The sequence below is a fragment of the Oculina patagonica genome, chromosome 7, assembly GCF_052425735.1.
Source record: "Oculina patagonica isolate OP01 chromosome 7, crgOcupat, whole genome shotgun sequence".
NCBI classification, from domain to species: domain Eukaryota; kingdom Metazoa; phylum Cnidaria; class Anthozoa; order Scleractinia; family Oculinidae; genus Oculina; species Oculina patagonica.
Window position 1 is genome coordinate 4285767 of NC_135764.1, and position 20564 is coordinate 4306330.

Consider the following 20564-nt stretch of genomic DNA (forward strand, 5'->3'; position numbering starts at 1 on the left):
TGAGAAGCCTGACGAAAACTGCGAAAGTTACGAAAATTACGATTTTTACGAAATTAACGAAAATTTACGAAAATTCGCTACGGGTTTACGAAAATTACGAAAATTCGCTACGTGACCAGACAACCTTGGTCTGAGAAGCCTGACGAAAATTACGGTTTTTACAAAATTAACGAAAATTATGAAAATTCGCTAAGTGTCACCAAGGACAAGGTCGATTGAAAACTCAATTTATAGTTGACTTACAAATCTCGCCAGAACTACAGTTTCATTCAAATCTCCGTTCCAGTTAAAAAGCTGAATATTGCAGACAGTGCTTAATTCAAAATAATAACTAATGACGCAGAATTTAAACATTACGTGTTCTTGTTTAGCTGAAGAAAAAGAATTGTACAAAAATTATAACACACGTGTGCACGTGCTGAGTCAACCAAGATGCTAATTACGCCTTTTAAATAACGTTGTTGGTGTGGCCTTTAACGTCTTTATTAATATCACCGCCATTCGACGAGGAAAGAATTGTTTGCTCGAAAACAAACATGCAATCTATCCTGTAAAGATGCGCTGTCAGCGAGAGGCCTTTGAAATATACGAAAGTCGCCAAACAAAAATATGCGAAAGTCGCCAAACGGAATTGTTTATACAGTGGAACCCCGATATAACGATATGCCAAGGGGGCAGTAAAATTATATCGTTATATCGAGGAATCGTTATATGATATCGGGGTTCCGTCCCATACATTTTACTATTGCTGGGACATAACATATTCATCGTTATATCGGGAATATCGTTATATCGAAGATCGTTATATCGGGGTTCCAGTGTATGAACAGAACAATAGCTTGCCCGTGCGTTGTGCATCATGTAAATTTCTTAGCCGTCCTCTGCAAAACAACAACGGACACACGCAAGCAGTCTTCACACTGAGACGGAATCCTGGAAGGCTAAAAAGTCCTTCGATTTAAAACAAATATAGCAGAATGCTCAAGAAAGAGACTAAAGGAAATCAAAACACCACGCGCTCTTTTGTTAACTCTCTCTTTTGTTAAATGCAGAACGTTATTGTTACTTTTGTGGCTTCGATAAACACCAGTTCAGTGGATACTGTGTTAGAAATAGCTCAACTTTCTCGATTTACTTCCGTACTGGGAAATTTACTTCCGCTTTGACCTAAGAGCATGCGCTTTAAAAAGCGGCAGACCAAGGTTTTACCTGAAATCGACCTGAAATCAGTCAATACACGGATCCAGAGTTTCAGACTTCCGGTCCAAATTCAAAGGAAAAGTGAGAACATTGCAAAACACAATAGCCTTAATAAGTCTCACTTATTAAGCGGAAGTCTGAAACTCTGGATCCGTGTATTCCAGTTTCCCAGAGTCCGTCCCGTGCCGCTGACCGACGGACTCTGGGCTCGTGATTGGGAATTTTCCGACAATTTTTCCGAGCACCCTACGATTATGAAGGCCTAAAAAAGGCATTTTTCAACTTGCAATTTCTCTGCGATGCAATGTCCGATTACTTTGAAACTTTGGGATATGTTTATTTGGCTCATAATAAACACATGGGCAAAAAATAACAAAAATCGAAAATTCTGCTCATTTGACCTTTAAATGCTTAAGTTCTATATAAGGATTGTATATAGTTTTAATAAACAATTATTGTTCTTGCTTACTTTAATTGAACTTCCTTTGGACAAAAGTGGGTCCGGTCATAATCTTAAAAGACAGAAGTAGACAAAGAAATGTTCACAAACAACAATGGTGTATTAAATAACGTTGTTTGACATACTGTCAAATTCCAAAATTAAGCCCTGGGTTTATTTTTGTGCAGCGTCCCTTTCATCGTCATATATACTCGAATAAGCGCCGCGGCACTTATTCGACGGTGGCACTTATTCAAGGGCAATGCCACAAAGAATCTAATCTTTTAAAGTTATCGAAAATAGCGTCTTCTGATTGTCAGTATTCGTTACAGAACTGTGAATCGTAAGAATGTTGGATAGAAAAGTAATGAACGAGCAGTAAAACCATCACTGTGAACTGCAATACATCGCTTTTGATGAAAAGAAATGCCCAAGTTTGTTTAAGAGTTGCTTTGTTGTGCAGTTTTAAGTACATAAAACGGAATTCCTCGAATAAGCACCGCATAGGGGACTGGGGCGCTTATTCGGGGGCGGCACTTATTCGAGTGAATACGGTAGTGTGGGCAAGAGAAAGTCGAAACTGTGGGGGCTTCTCGCTTTCGCTTCAACTTTTCTTCGCCGAATGTTTCATCATAAACTTTCATCCTTTACTTACCTAAACCACATTCACCTACAGCTACAACTTTTCCTTTATTTTCTTGGGCAACAGCAATGAGTCGGTGAAGATAGTCACTTGGGTCTTGGCCATCTTGTTCAAATTCACTGCAACGAGTGGGATGGCAGCCAACAGTGCAGTGGAAAGATTCTACAGGAGACAAAAGACAAGGAAGTCAGTTTCTCAGTGGCCAGATGGGATATTGGAGGGGACTGAACTGAGATTCATCAGTGCCAACACTTATTTGCATCATAGCACAAAGTCAGGCCGGTCTGGAGGTATCCTCCCACAGAAAATTTTGAAAAAATAGGTTATCTGAGACAGCATTTCGTGCGTTTGATGACAGTTGGTTAGGAAAAAGGCAGGTAAAAATGAAGGTAACAACGATAATAATTCTGGTACATTTTGAAATTCAAATCGCATTTTTCAAAACACAACCTTGAAAACGTAACGTATTATTTAGCTAACAATGACGGCAGTACATAAAAGGAAGACAGGAAAAAAGATAGGTTTTTTTCATTTCAGTGTCAATTGGTAATTACACAAATCAGCCAGAGTTGGTTTGTTGATCTCTTAGCATTAGCACTGTGGCAAGCTCCAACCTTCTTGGGTGCTTCCGAGCCCAAAAACTGTACTCATTCTCCTCCCTTTTTGGTAGAGCCTGGGAATATTTATGGCACTTCGAACGGTTCGACAATGAAGGTCGATGAAGGACATTAAATAGAATGTATCGTTGAAACTAACCTAGGATCACCGTCACAATTTGTTCTAAAATATACCACGCAAATCTACAAATGGTGGACCTTCACGTGCACCTCAAAGGACCATATTGAATGTGAATAGTATCTTACCGGTAAATTATATATTTTAACCCATTGACTCCCGGAGATTTTTGAAAAACCGCATTTTTTTGGACGTTTTTGACATTTTCTCGTCATTTATGAGCTAATTAGGCTTCGAACTACTCAAAAAGTCACTTGCAATCTGAAAGTTAAGCGTGCCTAATTCTTTCCACAATCATCGGATTTTAGGTCACTGTGGTTCAGGCATGAGCACAAATCACAATTTTTACCACTCTAGGCTTTTCGTTTTTCATTTTTTTTTTCTTGCCTTTCCTTTTTTCTCCTTTTTTTAATCTTTTTGTTGCAGTTGTTGGCCTATAACTGGGCTTGCTTTTAGTTTAGGAGTTTTCAAGAAAGTGCCATCCAAACAGGAAATACTGGCCACTGAAAAGCCATGGGTGGCTGAGGCAAATTCCCCTACGAGTTTTTCACTAAAATCTTAAAGCATTTTTGTGAGTATTTCAAGCACAATTGACCCAATCACTCTATTTGGGGCATCATCGAACAGAGCTTTTCCTCCTGCAGAGTTTTAGTGTAAGTGATGCCTTTTTTGATCAAAGATGATGACGTCACAAGTGGAAAAAAGAGCAATGATCGTCAAGGTCGGTTTAGGCCGGCACAGGAGCCAATGGCCGGGTTAATATATCTTTTCACAATAAGCGGACTGCCAAGGCTCGTGGGGGACGCACCCATCGCACCCCCCTTTCTACGGGCCTGTAAGTCACAAAACAAATAAAAATATATATTCTTAACTGATTACCATTTGTTTTTGCAAGCTCCAATGCATTCTGACTCTCTGATAAATTTCCTGCTGTAATTATCATCTACAACAAAAACAAAGACTAAAATGTCAGTGAAGACGTGGTTCTTACAGACAGGGGTGGGAAGTACTTCCGAGAGTACTTCCACTAGGGTTTTCAGTAATATTCTATAGTCATAGGTTGTAAGTGGCTGACATGAGTGTGAAATGTGCGAACATGAGGGTTAGGGGGTACAGGGGCATAACTCCCAGGAAATTTTTAAAATTGTATTCTGAAATGACGTATTTAGCGCATTTACGTGAGACCTTGTCAGTGAGTACTGCTACCCAACCCAAAATTTTACAGTCATCCATCACCAGTCCCTGACTTGGAACCCCCAGGGGAAGAGAAGGAGAGGTCGCCCCAAAAACAGCTGGCGTCCCGACACGGAAGCAGAGCTAAAGTTAATGGGTTTCGCTTGGCAAGATGTTGTGCGGAAAGCCCAAGGTCAAGCTCGCTGGCGAGCTGTTGTCAATGGCCTATGCTCCACCTGGAGCGATGGGCCTAAGTAAGTAAGTATCACCTTTTGTACACCAGTGTTAGTTGCTCTCTTTAGAACCTCTGTGAAATCATCTGCAAAAAAGTAATAACAGAAGCTGTTAATGGTTACAATTAATGTAAGAACTGATTAGAATCTAGTCTGAGCATATTTTGTTTTCAAATTAAATGAAGGAGGATTTTATACTGACATTTTTAAACTTTACTGTTCAAAATTTACAATGTGTCCATGGTTCCAGAAAATGTCCATACTCCCCCCACAGACGGGATTGGAAATTCCTAGGGGTGCTGGGATGGGGACTCAAAGGCGAAAAGCTTTAAGAGAATGTATGAGGCTTACGGTAAATATTGGAATTTCCAGAGGGGTGGAGGGGTTTTAGAAAAAATCCCTTCTGTTGGGGAGGTATGAATAATTTATGCAGCTACACAATATGACTTGGCGTATTACCGTATTTTCTCGTTAAACGTCTGGCCCAGAATAAAAGCCGGGTCTCCAAGCTGTATTTAAAAATAAACCCCTTAAACATATATTAAAGGTTTAAAAGGCTTTCCAGAAATAATGTCTATATATAAAGCTGTTTCTTGGAAACAGGGCTTGAATAAACTGCTGGAATCAAATAAATGCCGGTGCTATCAGGCCAAGTTTGAAATAAACACAGGGGGTGTTAAATTGAGAAAATACGGTAACTTTATTATCTTTTTTCAGAGACGTTAATAGTTCAAACACTTAAATCCACTGGATGATTTTGGATGTCAAATTGCTGACTTAAGATTTAGTGAAAGAAAATTCTTATGGCCAAACTTGCCTGTATGAGATTGCTTTCCATGATAAATTCCTTTGAACATAGAATCTAGGAGAAAATAGAATGTTGTTGTATGTGTTTAATAGTGACTTAACGTACCCTTGGTGTACAAGCAAATTCATACCCCACTATGCTAAAAGGGAGCATGGGGGGACTGAAGGGACTCTCACAAAGGTTTTGTTTTAATGTGGTTGCCATGGCAATGCCAAAAATATGGAAAAACAGTTGATGCATCAAAATGTTGACGAGGGATGAATGAACAGCTACTGGAAGTTTAGTGTCACAGAAGATATCTCCTTTTTAAAATTTCGAAAAATCCTTGGAAGGGGGTGGTATCCACTTTTTACATGACTGAGGGTTATGTTGTTGTTGTTGTTGTTGTTTTAATTAATGCTGAAACATTGCTTTTTAGTTTGTTGTGAAGTTCAAGTGTTAAAATCCACTCAGACACTTAATGTATTGGGGTAGGAAGGGGGGGTGCAGGATGGCAGAATCTTGAAAAATGAGGTGAGAGGACAGGACATGCCCACCCCAAGACCAAGCCCCACCCCCCCCCCCCCCCCAAGCTCCCCTCTCAACTCCACAAAAATTTATCACGCGATGAACAATGACTGCAATTATTAATTAACAGTTTCTCGATTACCCACTTAGAACTAAAGTAAAGAAGTGGGTAATATGAAACGTCTACAGTTTCTTAAAGCTTACCTGTTAAATTCACTCCGATGTCTTTGAAAATGAAGATGAGTTGCAAATAAAAATATGGATTGAAAACATTAGTTCACCTTTTTCATACAGCAACACGCAAAAAATAATGTCAAAAGCTAAGCATAAAAAAAGAGCAAATGATTTAAATAGACATCAGAAATAAAACAGACCAATGAAACGAAGCGAACTGGCCGCCATCTTGCGAATCATGAATGCTGCTACACTCTATGTTCAGTTACACGAAGGCAAAATGACCGCTGATTACACGTTGTTCAGATGCGCAAGAGAGAGCGTCCAGGGAAGGGTCCCTAGGGAGCATTTGGTAACCTGGGAGAAGACAGCTCATTGGAACTCAGTGGTAAGTTTTTTCGTAATCTACTTTTGATGATAGCATTCTACTCGATTTTTCTCCGCAATGCAGAAGTTAGAAAGGCCATACCGTCGTTCAATGCCTGAATCGAACGCTTGTTTGTTTGTCTAGCGCTGTTCAAATATATATTTCCTTTCTGTACTCGAAAGTCTCGCTGAGTTTAACCTTCGATTACGCATATTTACGGCGTCCGTTTTGTTTTTCGTTGCTCGTGCTTGTACTTAGACTATAAGTTTATGCAACTCTGTGTTTGTATGTTATTTTTGTGTGGTTTTCGTCGGCTTAAGGGAATAGATTTATGTTTCTGTCACCAGATTGATGCAGGTGTCAATTTCTGTACGGGAAGCTATAACATCACAGGAACTAGCTAGAACGACACAGAAGTCTGATCATGCATTCTTATTCAGTGAAGCGCAGTTTGTGCTAGCAAAAATTTTCAAGAAGCCGGCGACTCTTATATTCAGCCGTCAAGGAAACAAGGCGATATTTCTTCAGCTTGACTAATACTAACATATCTGTGTGCTAATATTTGGTAAATTTGTTTTCAAGTATTTTAGTTCAGTTGCATAGCACCCGGCTTGCTGACGCATCGTCCAGAAATAGTTCTATTTCTGCTGCGTTGATCCACGACATGAAGTGCCTAGCTTTATTCCTGTTTGTCGGAGTTTTTCTGCCGTGTTTTTACCTCGAATGCAAAGGTAAGCAGCCGGTATTGGCAGTCTTAAGTTAGATTTCGTTTGTCAGTAGCTAGCGCTGTCATCAAATCATATTTCCACAAAAATATCCTTGGCGAACTATTACATAAGCATAAGCACTTACTGCGAAGAATTTTTCCGTTCCAGAAGGGAATGTGTAATGACTAAGCGTTTTAAATTTGTAAACTTCCTTCCGTATGTAACAACAAAGTCATTGCCTTTTAATTTTAGTACACAAGTCCCCACAAAGTGAGGCGTTTTAAAATAAAATTTTTTGCTGATTAATTTATGCTAAAATTGTCGAGATTCCATCTCCGGGGTGTATAGAAAGTATGCTAAATGGAATAATTTTATTGTTGTGAATTATTAAGCTGCATTTTTTTGTTTATTACGTAACAGTCATGATACCACATAATCATGCAGCTTTTAACAGTTCGGCAGTGTTTTATTTGACATGTAATGTGAACATTAAATTTTGTTTTTGAAAGCATATCACGCGACAAATATTTGCTTTTGTTTACTTTTCACTTGCCCAGCCTTCGAATATCGTGACTTGCGTCATCATGGCAGAAGTTATGTGCTGGAGGCAGAAAACACTGTTGACAAAGTTCGTCATCATCGATCTAGAAGAGAGTCGCCACCACTCGTACTAGCAAATGAAACTGATTGTGAGAACGTAAAATGTCAGAATAAAACAGTAAAGGTCAGTATTATTTATATAATTTGTTAGCAAATTAAATCTAAGCAATGTGATAACGTTTGGGTCAGCTTGTATTTCTAATTTAGAATCAATTCTTATAATAATTGAAAAAAATTAAAATGATCTCGAGTAAAGATCATTATCAACAAATCAAATATTATCCTACTGGCAAAATCTATCTCAGGATCTGAAAAATTCTGGATTGTGTCATTATTGAATATACCATATTTGTGGGAGGGGGGTGAATAGGGGTACGCAAATCTGCCGATTCTTATTTTTTTTGGACCGGGGGGGGGGGGGGGTGCAAATCCAAAAAAACTGCTGCCATTTTCATTGAAATCCCATCCATTACTGAATGGTAATAGTTTCACTGTCGTGGCGGTACCTAGATGCTGTTTTTTATGCCAATTTTTTTTTAAGAAGTTTCATTTCATTGCTTGTTTTTTACGACAATTTTGCCAACATACCCACAAAGACCGACCTATAATCAGAACTTCGTTTACTATCCACCATCATCAGAGATTCCAGACATGAAAAGCCCAGGGTCCATCCCAAATTCTCAGCTTATCCGCGCTCTGCTGTATTTTCGAAATTCGTGAATCTGCTCAATGTATTGCAAAAAATACGCAATCCAGGCGCATTTTAAGGCCATATCTGTCAATCCACGAACCCATTCACCCCCTCCTGTGGAGTTCAGGGACTGAGCCTCCAGGGGGGACTCCCATATTAAAGGTACAATGTACATGTTAAACCAGAATCCTTGTCAGAAATTTTGAAAGAGAAACATTATTTTGTCCTGCTTGTGTAAGGCTTGATACTACCCACAGCCACTATCAGTAATGTGAAGAGGCTGAGAGCCACTTTAAGAAATTTAAAGTGGCTGCTTTAATTTTGGTAATGAAATGCTACACAGTCCATCTTTCCATTGGAGCTTTGTAAATTACAAATTTTCAGTACAGTTCTTCTTGGAGATGGTTCAGTAAGGGAAAAAGGAATTTTCTCTTATGGCACTAAAATCAAATCTCTAATTGAATTTGGAGGTGTTTGTAAGGAGAGCTTCGACAGTGTAATTATTTAGGAAACTCACACTATTAAATTTAAACACTGTCTTAGATTAGCAAGTTAAAGTAGTTCATAATTTTTTGCATCAATCACCCCTTCAATCTTGTCTGAGTTCTTGTTTTTTTACTTTAGACAAACCATAAATATTATGTATCACAAGTTGTCAACAATGGGCAAGGTTATTGGATAGATGTTGATGGAAACCCCAAAATCAAAAGTGTAGAACATCCTTTACTTTCAGACAGTTATCTTCTAAGGCAGGTAAGGTTGTATGAGATTTTTTTTTTTCACTAATCCATTCATTTGTTAAAAAAAATTTGAGAAACATCCAGAAGAAAAACAAAATAAGCATTGATCAGCTAGACTTAGTGTTGATTTGAGTCATACTTAAAATAATTTGTAATGTGTGGTTCCAGAAAATATCCATACCCCCCCCACGGAAGGGATTTACCCTATGACCCCCCACCCCTCTGGTAATTCCAATTTAGCTTCATACATTGCTTTAAAGTTTTGGGTCTTTGTGACCCCCCTCCCCCCTCCTCCACCCCAGAATTTCCAATCCCTTCTGAGGGGGGAGTATAGATATTTTCTGGAATCACACAATCTTTTATGATGGCTTGGCTCCAGAGGATATCTAATTTATCCACCCCATTGAAGGTTATGAAATTCCGATGGTGGTGATTAGAACTCAAAAGCCAAAGAACAATATTGCACTATTACTAACACTAAACTGGAATTTCTGGAGGGTTAGGGGGCCAGGATTCAACCCCAAAAATCTTCCATGGGAGGGGTGGAGGGGGGATATTTTTTTAGAACACAGTCAATAATAGTTGTTAAGTTGCCAGTGATAAATAGGCAATAAAGCGTGCAAGATGTTATTTAACAACTCATTGTAGGAAGCTGCTATATAATGCCACTATCAAGCCTATACTTGAGTACTGTTGCACTGTCTGGGGTAATTGCTCCAATGAGAATTTAATTAGACTACTAAGAATCCAAAAACGGTGTGCACGATTAATACTTGATGCTAAGTTCTCTGATAACTCTGTGAAGTTATTTACTAAATTAGGATGGCTCCCCATAGACGATATTATACGTAGCAGAAAGCTTTATCTATTACATAAGATTAGTTTTGGACACTGTCCAGATTATTTCATTCCATATATACATCATCTAAAGGACACGCATAGCTACAACACCAAAGCTACAACAAAGAACAACGTAGTTATTCCTAAATACAAAAGAATTTCAGGTGGCAGGACCTTTCACGTCAGCGCAACCCGCCTCTGGAACAATGTTGACGTCTCTATTCGTAATGCTGCATCGCACAAACAGTTTACAGGAAAACTACACCAAACGCTACTAAAACAAAATGCTGGACTAGAACATTTTAAAATCAGTAGCACTTTTTAGCTCTTAGTGTATTAAATTAAGTTTAAATTTTTATCATTTAGTTAGGTTTATATAGAACATTTTAAAATCAGCAACATTTTTAAACATTTTTTAGTTCTCATTGTATTGAATTAAGTTTAAATTGTTATCACTGTCTTAAGTATATAACATGTAGTTAGTTTTATAATATGTAGTTAAGTATGTATTATGTAATTAATTAGGGAGGGCCATATTGCAAACTACTGGGCCACCAGTAAATTATGTTACCCTCGTTAAATAAAGTCTTTATTATTATTATTATTATTATGGAAAATATAATAAAATTTAAAGGAGCTACATAATGGAACACACATCTTGAAAAAATTGGCCTTTTTTTTTAAGTTTGTCTTTGTCATCTGTCTTAATCTTCTTTTATTACTCCTTTGTTGTTTCTCTATTTAAAAAAAAAAAACTATTATTTTGAGGTTTTCTTCAGTTTGAAAGTATTAATTATAATATAAATCAGAAAAATGACTTAAAATATTGTGACTGCTTCTTTAATTGTACAGGGTTTTGAATCAACAAGTTTAGAAGTAGGTGGCTGCCCTTGCAGTAGCACCCGGCCCCTGGGAAAGCAATATGAACATCAGAATTAGGCTGAAAGCAACCCCCCGTTATAGCTTAAGGAACCTGTGGATGTAATTTACAGTAATTACCGTAAAGTTCCGTGTATAAGCCGCACCTTTTTCCTCTAAATTCAAGTCAAAAATCGGGGGTGCGGCTTATCTACGGAAACATCTCTGGTTGGAGTTCTCAAAGGCCTAATTAATATTCATAAAAAACTTCTCAATACGTCATTGAATAAACATATAACAACCTGAAAACTTTGTTGTTGTTCACTACCTTTTAGTTCCTCTGCAAAGCTGTTTGCAGTGAAGCGTGCCAGTCACTTCGAATCATGTCTTTCCGCCGCGTGCGAGAAGGCACCAAGATAAACGCAAATACTCACAAGGCAAATGGCCGACCGCTTCGGTTTTTTATTGACCTTCACAGCAAATACATCTGCTGGATTAACAAACTCTTATTCTGCATAAAGTTTTTATCCTGTTGCGGGTAGCAGTTTCCAAGAATCTTGAAATAAAAACGTGGTTTCTTCCGAAGAAAATGCCGCCATGTTTGTTTTTAATGCCCAGACTCCTCTCTACAATTCAGAGCTAAGCATTCATCATTCGCGAACGATTCGAACGAATTACAAGTGTTTCATGAGTGTTTAGAAGTGATAATCTCGAAAAAATGATATCAAGAGAGCATCCAAGTTTAAGATATTGTGAACTCAAACTAAAAAGGAGGTATGACAAGTGAAATTTAGCTTTCGTAAGACTTAATTTATATTAAACATTGCAACAACCACCGTGTCAGTGTTTCGAAACCGTGCTTGTTTGCCCTTGTTTGTTTACCAATAGAACTTCACTTGAACTTCAAACTTAATGGTCTGTATATTTTTTTTTCCAAAATTTGAGCTTCCAAATCGGGGGTGCGGCTTATCTACGGGTGCGGCTTATACACGGGACTTTACGGTAATTAATTAAACTTATTGACCTATTACTTGTAATCCTTTGTACTTAATGAACCTCCTTTTTGTAGAATTTCAAGCTGAGTTTTCAGTTTCCTTACTATGGTCACCTGCTTGATCAAGTTATGCTTACAACAGGAGGTAGGAACTATAATTGTTGAAAAAAATAAATATAAGTAATAATGTATATTATAATGTTTGGACAGAACCAAGTTGAAGTACAAGTTTTTGACAATAGGTGTTACTTGGAATAACATACTTTACCTTTGACTCAATAAGTGCTCTGACTCGTGATAGAAAACTAATGTGCTCATAGTGTAATTGTTAATTAGGGGTGGTGATTGGTCTTTCAAAAAAATAATGTGTGTCTCAGAGTCTCCATTTCTTTTGCAAGGCTAAAAAGGTCTCAGGCTCGCAGGAAAGATATTCAGCACCCCTTTAATTGATCTCAGCCAGTGTTTATAAAAAAAGAATCCTACATGAATAAATCAAAGTGTTGTTTACTGGGCAATTGTCTTACTGTGGGGTGCCTGCAATCTTTTTCAGGTTTCCTTTACATGGACACACACGACACTAAGCTCATGACGCAGGTGCAGTACCTGGCGCCACTCATGGCATACTTCAATCCTCACTTGAAGAGAGATTCAAAAGTTTTAACCCTTGATGATGGTAAGTTGCATTGTTCTGACACATATATTATTACCAGGTATTATTTTATTAATGATAACAAATATTACTAAGGCCTGGGCAAACGTCGAACTTCACATGAAACAAACTAAACTGAGCAAATTAAGTTCGTGATAAGTTCGATGTTTGACTCAGTTGAGTTTGTCCGACTGACTTAAGATCGACCAACACGTTCTATCCATCCTTTCAGACTGATAGAATGTGTGAAGATCATCTGTGGGGCAAACATTTACGTTGATCGTTCTATGAAACAAACTTTAATAAACCAATTTTAAATTTGTATGTTAAATGTATTTTTAAGCCTTGAAACTTTCATTCTTGATGTGATCTTAATTTGGTTTCGATGAATATTATGTTTGACGTTTGACCCAACGGTCAAGCTTTACCTGTTTGGTTCGATCAAAACTGCAATTTAGTTGTTCTCATGGAAAGGTCAATGTTTGGCCTGCTGGGCCTAAAACTGAGACTTGTGTTGACCATATTGTAATTGGTTTCATATGCTTAGCCAACCCTCCAAGTTTACTTTTTTCCTTAATGGCCATTTGGTCACCAACTACTCAAGTTTTGGTCGCCAGTGAAAAATTTTAGTCACCAAATTAAGCTGATGCTTTCAATCATTCCTCTCAATTTTAGTCGCCAGGCTGGCGACCTTGGTTCAAATTTAGTCGCCAGCTCCAAAATTTTAGTCGCCATGGCGACTAAAATGGTCTTAACTTGGAGGGTTGTTAGCTTTCAGCTACAATGGTCATAGATCTTGTTAAATTCTTTAAGGGTGTATTTTATTAATGTCTTGATGATTGTGTCAAAATTTGCAATGACAAAATGTTGTTCAACTTTTTCATTTTTTGGCTTGCTTGTGTAGACGTATGGGACTTCTTTTGAGCCCAGATATTAGGGTTGATTTTTGTTTTGTGGGACAAACTACATTTATTTATCCCTAATTACATTGTTTCTATGTTTTTTGTTTTGTTTTTAGGGTCAAAGCTGACAGTAGAGTGGCGCAATGTTCTTTTACATGAAAACACCACTGGTAATGCAATCAAGAAATGTTTAATTTCCAATCATAATTTTATTGATTAATTTAAGTGAGTTAACTTATATTGAGTTTCTCTTGCAAGTGGCAATAACATGTAACACATAATTATTGTTTTGTTTTATTTTTCCACACATTAGTTGAACCATTCACTTTCCAGTGCACTCTACATAAAAATGGCACAATCTGGTTTGCATACAAAAAGGTATTTATGAGATGTCCACGTTCATTGTTCATGTACAAAATCTTCTTACTATAATTTTACTCTGAGTTGAACGGCCTGGGTTCAAGCCCTGGCTGGGGCACTGCATTGTGTTCTTGGTCAAGACACTTTACTCTCACAGTGCCTCTCTCCACCCAGGTTTATAAATGGGTACCAGCGAATTTACTGATGGGGGTAGCCCTGTGGTGGACTAAGCGTCCCATCCAGGGGGGAGTAGCAATACTCCTAGTCGCTTAAAACGCTACTGAAAGAAACCAGGATAAGCTCCGGCTGTATGGGCCACTTGGCTCGGACACAGACTTTACCTTACCTTTTTTTATACTTTAATGAATATGCTGCATCAGTACCTCTCTTTATCATTTGACACTACTCTTACAGTAATAGTATTAACAAAATACCCAAGCATTGAACAACAAGTTGTAGTCATCTTTTTTGACATAGCAGGTTACCATAGCAACAGCATTAACCAAGAATGTAAACGCCCTTAATTTTAGCTTAAAGTGCTTAAAATTCTGGAACGAGCTTGGTACCGACCCCGTATGTTATCAAATTGTGATAATCATACAATTTTTTGCAAAGTTTAAAAAATGTTATGAAAGGGATTGGAAATTCCTGGGGGTGGGAGGGGTCTCAAAGCCCAAAGACTTTAAGGAAAGGTATGAAGCTTACCGTAATTGGAATTTCCAGGGGGGAGACTTTAGAAAAATCCCTTCCGCAGGCAAGGTATGGATTATTTATGGAACTACACAATTACATGCAGAGCCTTGTTTACCTTAAAAACCAGAGTAGAGCCTTATTTACCTTTTCTTAAAAAGGCACTCATCTCCTGGCGCCTACAACCTAACCCAAGGGGAGGGGGATAAGGCTGAAGGTGGAGACTTTTGACAAAATTTGCAGGATAATTCTAATTTTTCTTGGTGCTTTCTGTTTGACAGATTCCAATCAAGGTAACCAAAATTCCCACCTTACCATACCACCCTGTGAAAGTGGGCATAGCAGATGCTTTCGTCATCCGATATAGAAACACTCGAACGGACACTCTCTACCGCTTTTTCTACATATACAGCGCAATTAACATTACCAAGCAGAGTGTTGCCAAAAACGTGGCTGTGATATTTGAACCTCAACTTAGTAAGTATAAATAATGTAAAAAGTTTAGATAAATGGTTACTCATAGTGAAATACAACATACATATTCATGATGTAATGTATATGAAATGATTCATATATGAACTGCGGATGTATATGAAAGTGATAAATGATCATCGCAGTGAATTTCCAATTTAATTACATCATTTCACTCCTCTCACGGGAAAATATGAACTCACAATTGACCTCGCTCCCAATGTGTGGCTTCAATAGCTCAGTTGGTAGAGCATCGCACCGGTATCGCGGAGGTCACGGGTTCGAATCCCGTTGAAGCCCTGAATTTTTTTTTTTCAGGCTTCTTTATTCCAATTGCTTAAATTGGAAATTCACTGCGACGATCATTTATCACTTTCATATACATCCGCAGTTCATATATGAATCATTTCATATACATAACATCATTTCACTCCTCTCACGGGAAAATATGAACTCACAATTGACCTCGCTCCCAATGTGTGGCTTCAATAGCTCAGTTGGTAGAGCATCGCACCGGTATCGCGGAGATCACGGGTTCGAATCCCGTTGAAGCCCTGAATTTTTTTTTTTCAGGCTTCTTTATTCCAATTGCTTCCAATTGGAAATTCACTACGATTTCCAGTTGAGTACGACGCGAACAAAGTTTGGTGACGAAGTTTCAACATAACAACGGCATTGTTGTCAAGGGCAAACTTCTCTGTTTCCATTGGTAACTTGTCGTTACAGGTACTGACCGCCAAAGTTCTTTTATACAAGGAAGACCTCTCGGGAAACAGGGCAATTTTTTGATTGGCTAATTTCGATCAAAGATGGCGTCAGTTTTAATTGAGCAATTTTTTGATTGGCTAATATTTTGAAATTTCGATCCGAAAAACATGTTCTTCATTTCAGTTCGCGAATTATTCATTTTGCACTTGAGAAAGATATATTATTTAAAGCTGAAGGAATTCTTAAAGCTGCTAGAAAATCCCTGGAGTTGGAATACGATAAAATTTCAGTTGAACAGTAACCAGTAACTCTAACGAGCAAGGTAAAGTGACGCACGTTAAACATAACGTCAACTCTCAACACAGATCTGTTACCGTCGATATAAAACAGCTAAGGTATAATATATTTCGTTATTTGTTTCTTTTATCGTTGTCTCTGTGTATATATTTTTTATTTAAAAGCGTAATAAAGTGTTGCTGACGATATTTGTAGTGTTTTTATTTATTTAAGCATCAAGATTGTCGAGCAAGGCAGTTACAAAAACAAATTTGTTACCAATGGTAACAGAGAAGTTTGCCCTTGACAACAATGCCGTTGTTATGTTGAAACTTCGTCACCAAACTTTGTTCGCGTCGTACTCAACTGGAAATCGTAGTACGATCATTTATCACTTTCATACATATTCATAACAGACCATTGACACTTGCAGGAGTCTCTAATTAATTAAATAAATTAAGTGTTTGACCTGTTTCTGTCTAAGGAAAGGGAAGAGATTGGTATTCATACCTAATTTCATACTAAAATGCCAAAATATTTGACGCATGTTAAACAGCTTTATAATGCTGGTAAGCAAAAACCGAGCACTTGACGCATTTGTGTGGCAAAAAAAAAAGAGAAACCTGACATAGTTTGTACCGGCCAAAAGCCTTTTAATTTTGCAAAAAAGGAAGACTAGTTCTTGTGGTCAGAGTCTCAAAATGAGGCCCTGCCAGGGGGGGTTCCCGTGTCGCTTGTCTAAATTTAAAAACGTGCCGTGTCGCTGTTTTATCGCTCTCCATGTTGCTGTCGGTAATTAAATTGAAGGAAAATTGTTTGTACATATCGGAATTTAAGTTTTTCCATAAGGGTTGTCGTTTGTCGCGATTTTATTAATATGCTGTCGCTACTTTTTGGGCCATGTCGCTTGTCGGAATTTACCCTGGCAGGGCCTCCAAAATGGCTTATCGTGTTCGCAAAGAAAGCCGCAAGGAGAAGTTTGGACACTTTCTGTCAATAGAAAAGCTTTTTTTTTTTACTGGAAGGTTATTTCAGGGCTCAAGGGAGAGTCAACATCAACATATTATATTGTTTCTGATTGTCATTGTGTCACAGGCTGTGTGGGTGCTGACTCGTGTACTGTGTGCATGGAGCGAACGGCAGAAACTAATTTCACCTGCCAATGGTGTCCTAAAACACAGAAGTGAGTACTACATTGTAACTCTATCAACATGTGCTGCATTGTGAATGCAACAGACTTCTACCAAGACACTTGAATGACCAGAATGATACATACCTTATTACATGAAATTTTCGCGACACGTTAATTTCGCGATTTTGAGGTGCGCATATTTCGCGACACTTTAATTTCGCGATATTGCGAAAATTTCGTATTTTGACTCACTCTTTTTTCGCGTTTTTGAGTAAAACACAATTTACATTTCCTTCGCAATATTATTAAACATGCCCTTGAATAAATAAAACGACTTCGACATTAAAGGAGCAATAACGTCAAAACTAACAAAACGCAAGTCCGTGAGTTATCTTTCTTCGGTCAATTGACGACAACATCCATTCACATTGAAGATTCATTCCTTCAGTCGTACTAAACATATTCTTTCTTGATTATTGACGTACTGAGTCACTAAATTTTCGCGTCATGTTATGTTCGCGACACTTATTTTTCGCGTCACTTTAATTTCGCGATTTTTTTGGAATCGCGAAATTCGCGAAATTAACGTGTCGCGAAAATTTCATGTAATAAGGTAGTAGGACTTAACCCCCCCCAGGAGGGATACTCCCCAAACATTTCTGTACGGGTATGTGCCGCCCAACGGGGTCGTGATTTTGGTCTCCCGATCTACAACGGGGTATCCATTTTAGAAACGTTTCCTAGGACGGGGTATGATATTAAGGCTCGATTCCCGCTGCCTTCTCGAGTCCGGTCTTTGTTCCTCAGCGCGGGCTCATTTTCCCAAAAAGCGGCTGGAAATCGAGCCTATATGATATTTTGAACGCACGAAAGTTTCAAGTTATCAGCAGCCAAAACTGGGTGTTAAAAATTGACCTTTTTCTAGAACGGGGTATCATTTGGAAAGCAAATTCTTTCTTAAACGGAGTGCTACTTTGGAGACCCGGGCGGCACACACCCAACTAAAAATGTACCTGAGAACCCCCCCCCCCCCCCAGGGGGCTTAGCCCTTGAGCAGCTGAAGTATGTCCAGAAATGCACGCTGTTACGAAATTTACAAAATTTTTGCAACAAACTAGCGAATTTTCGAAAATTGCGAAAACGACGTATACATGCAAGTGCTGGTTGGCCACGCAGGGTTTGCAAAGTTTTGCGACACGTTCCAGAATGAGAGAAACGAACATTTTTTTATTATTATTCTCAACCTGCGGTAACCAAAAATCGTCAAAATCGTTAAAATATGTAAAATCCGCATTTTCGCAAACATAACAAAGGCGAACAAAGGCTGCAACAAAAAACGTACAATCGCAAGCTAAGGCCGCAACTAGGAATTGTAAAATTTGTAAATTTCGTAACTGCGTGTAAAGTAAAGATCATTTAGTCCCCCTGTCGACTAAAATTTTGGAGCTGGAGACTAAATTGGAACCGAAGTCGCCAGCCTGGCGACTAAAATTGAGAAGGAGGATTAAAAGCTTGAGCTTAATTTAGCGACAAAAATTTATCAATGGTGACCAAACTTGAGCAGTTGGTGGCCAAATGGCCACTAACGAAAAAAATAAACTTGGAGGGTTGGTGCATTTCTGGACATGAGTGGAGCAGCTGGCTGCTTGTATGAGATCGATCACGAACAGCCTTATTCCTTCCCACCATTTAACCCCTGAGTGGAGGTAATCCCGAGCAGAGAGTTTGTTCACTGCTTAAACAGAACTTGAGACAAAAGGCGAAAGAAACTGAAAGAAACTGCAACCAAACTGACGTAACACCTTGATGACATGTGGTATTTTGGCCGCGCGTTTCGAAAGCCACTTTTGAGAGCAAAAGCGCAAATTTCGGAGCTTGTAAAATAGACGATTTATCGCAGAATTTTCAGACTTTGGAACTGTGTATTTCAAATATTAAATTTTTTCAATTATGCAGAAAGATATTTCCCTTCCATGAGACGAAAATACTCGGTCCTTTTTTTCTAAAGCTCAGGAAATCTCAAACACGAGATACAAAGTGCATCTAGGTTACTTTTGTTGACAGTTTTGTTCTAATTTAAGGTGTTCAGATGGAGTGGATCGCCACCGCGAAGAATGGGAAAGAAATGAATGCAACGACAATGCCATCAAAGAGGTGACGGTCTAACCTAAACTCCTGCTGGCTAAGAATTGAAGTTACAATGATGTGGTTACAATCTAAGTGTCTTTTTAGACTCTAATGTGCAATCACACCGTGTGTTTTTCTTTTGAGAGTAGCAACTGTCGTCATGTTACTCTTTTTCTTTTTACCGTACCCAAATTCGAAAGTAGCCAATCAGAAGCGCGATCTACTGTCCTGATATCCTACGATATCAAGTCACTGACCTGATATGCCACCATATCACGGTCACTTTGAAGTAAAAGTAGTGTTACCGTACCCCAGAACCTCGTAATTTAAATTTAGCTGGTGTTTAGCGGTCGTAAAAGGAGAAAAACTTTCCCGCCAAAACTAAACTTGAGCGCGCTCGCCAAGTGCGTGATGTTTGCCAACGAGTACTGAGACATTCAGACTGAAACAATGGAGTCGGAATTTCCACATTTTCCGCTAAATTTGGATTTTGTAAAAAATTTAGAAAATGAAACTCCAAACAAACTGAAAGAAAAAAGGCAGAAGGGGAACTTGTTAAAAGTGTTGAAGACCAAAACTAGTATCAATACAAGCAGGTCAACACAATTTGCAGTACGTACGTGGCAAGCATGGCTTTATCAGAGCGATAAATATAACCGGATTTTTGGCTGAATTTGGGTACGGTAAATACCTAATCGTACCGTTTTGGTACGCTTCGGCTGCATATCAGGCTCGTTTGGTCTCGCCATGGGTATTTTGGCTCGACTACGTCTCGCCAAAAAACGAACCATGGCTCGACCAAACTCGCCTGATATGCCGCCGAAGCGTACCAAAAAGGTATGATTAGGTATAAATATTTTGCACCTACAGTTAACGTTTGTGATTTGCTGCAGTAGTGATTATCACAAACTGTGTTTATCAGGGTTATGTTACGTTACATAATGTCAATCTATTTATTAACTTCATGCGTGGATAGAGGCGGCCCTCACAGGTTGACTGAATTTGAATCCTGAATTTGAAATGTTTGCACTTTGAATATGGTAGTAAAATTTTGGCTTCTATAACTAAACTGTTCTTTCCATGAATGTCTTCAATTACAGATGTCCGAAGCGTGTTTGCGTAACGGAATAAAAGAACCACGGAAATCCAAAGGCATAGGAGCTGGAGCTATCATTGGCATTATTCTGATACTTGTGTTGGTTATTGGTATCGCTGCCTGGTGCGTGTATGCTTATAAACATCCCACCTCCAAATCAGGCCTGTGCCTTATTGAGGTAAGGTCCCGCCCTAACATTCTGATTAACATTCTAAGGAAATTTGGATAATTATTAAGCAACATATATACATTTACTCAATATAGAAGTTGTACAATGCTAGAAGGCGTTTTCTAAAGTAATTGTCGCTTGGAGCTAAAAGACTATCTGAAAAGAGAATATTTGCCTAAGAAGGGCACGCCTCCTCTCGAAATAAGCCCAATTTTCGCGATACACTGTTTGTGCTTTGTGATCCCGGCGTAAATATTAATCGACATGGGCGAGGT

At 38.5% G+C, this 20564-nt stretch overlaps 2 protein-coding genes across 9 annotated transcripts in view; one reads left to right on the forward strand and one right to left on the reverse strand.

Moving 5' to 3' along the window:
• Positions 1 to 1434: 1434 nt before the first annotated feature.
• Positions 1435 to 6150, reverse strand: LOC144659129 (deoxyribonuclease TATDN1-like). Its single transcript, XM_078519575.1, has 7 exons — positions 6113 to 6150; positions 5943 to 5963; positions 5241 to 5285; positions 4460 to 4509; positions 3897 to 3960; positions 2295 to 2444; positions 1435 to 1712 (listed from the first exon to the last, which is right to left on the reverse strand). Exons 1-7 carry the CDS (start codon positions 6138 to 6140, stop codon positions 1666 to 1668), a joined length of 405 nt encoding a protein of 134 aa, XP_078375701.1. The 5' UTR covers positions 6141 to 6150; the 3' UTR covers positions 1435 to 1665.
• Positions 6151 to 6226: 76 nt separating this feature from the next.
• LOC144660167 (plexin domain-containing protein 2-like) overlaps positions 6227 to 20564 on the forward strand; it is a 79395-nt gene continuing 65057 nt past the window's right edge. For 3 of the 8 annotated variants that reach the window (XR_013572050.1, XR_013572049.1, XM_078520761.1), the window contains exons 1-12: positions 6227 to 6300; positions 6862 to 7010; positions 7544 to 7710; positions 8902 to 9030; positions 11785 to 11854; positions 12260 to 12382; positions 13377 to 13430; positions 13574 to 13638; positions 14592 to 14787; positions 16861 to 16948; positions 18979 to 19051; positions 20125 to 20298. Coding sequence is in view for 4 of the 8 variants with exons in the window: in XM_078520761.1 (XP_078376887.1) it covers positions 6944 to 7010; positions 7544 to 7710; positions 8902 to 9030; positions 11785 to 11854; positions 12260 to 12382; positions 13377 to 13430; positions 13574 to 13638; positions 14592 to 14787; positions 16861 to 16948; positions 18979 to 19051; positions 20125 to 20298 (1206 nt within the window). In the remaining 4 variants the exon portion in view is untranslated. The remainder of the gene's footprint in view (positions 6301 to 6861; positions 7011 to 7543; positions 7711 to 8901; positions 9031 to 11784; positions 11855 to 12259; positions 12383 to 13376; positions 13431 to 13573; positions 13639 to 14591; positions 14788 to 16860; positions 16949 to 18978; positions 19052 to 20124; positions 20299 to 20564) is intronic. The other 5 variants (XR_013572047.1, XR_013572048.1, XM_078520756.1 and 2 more) reach the window with 3 other exon arrangements.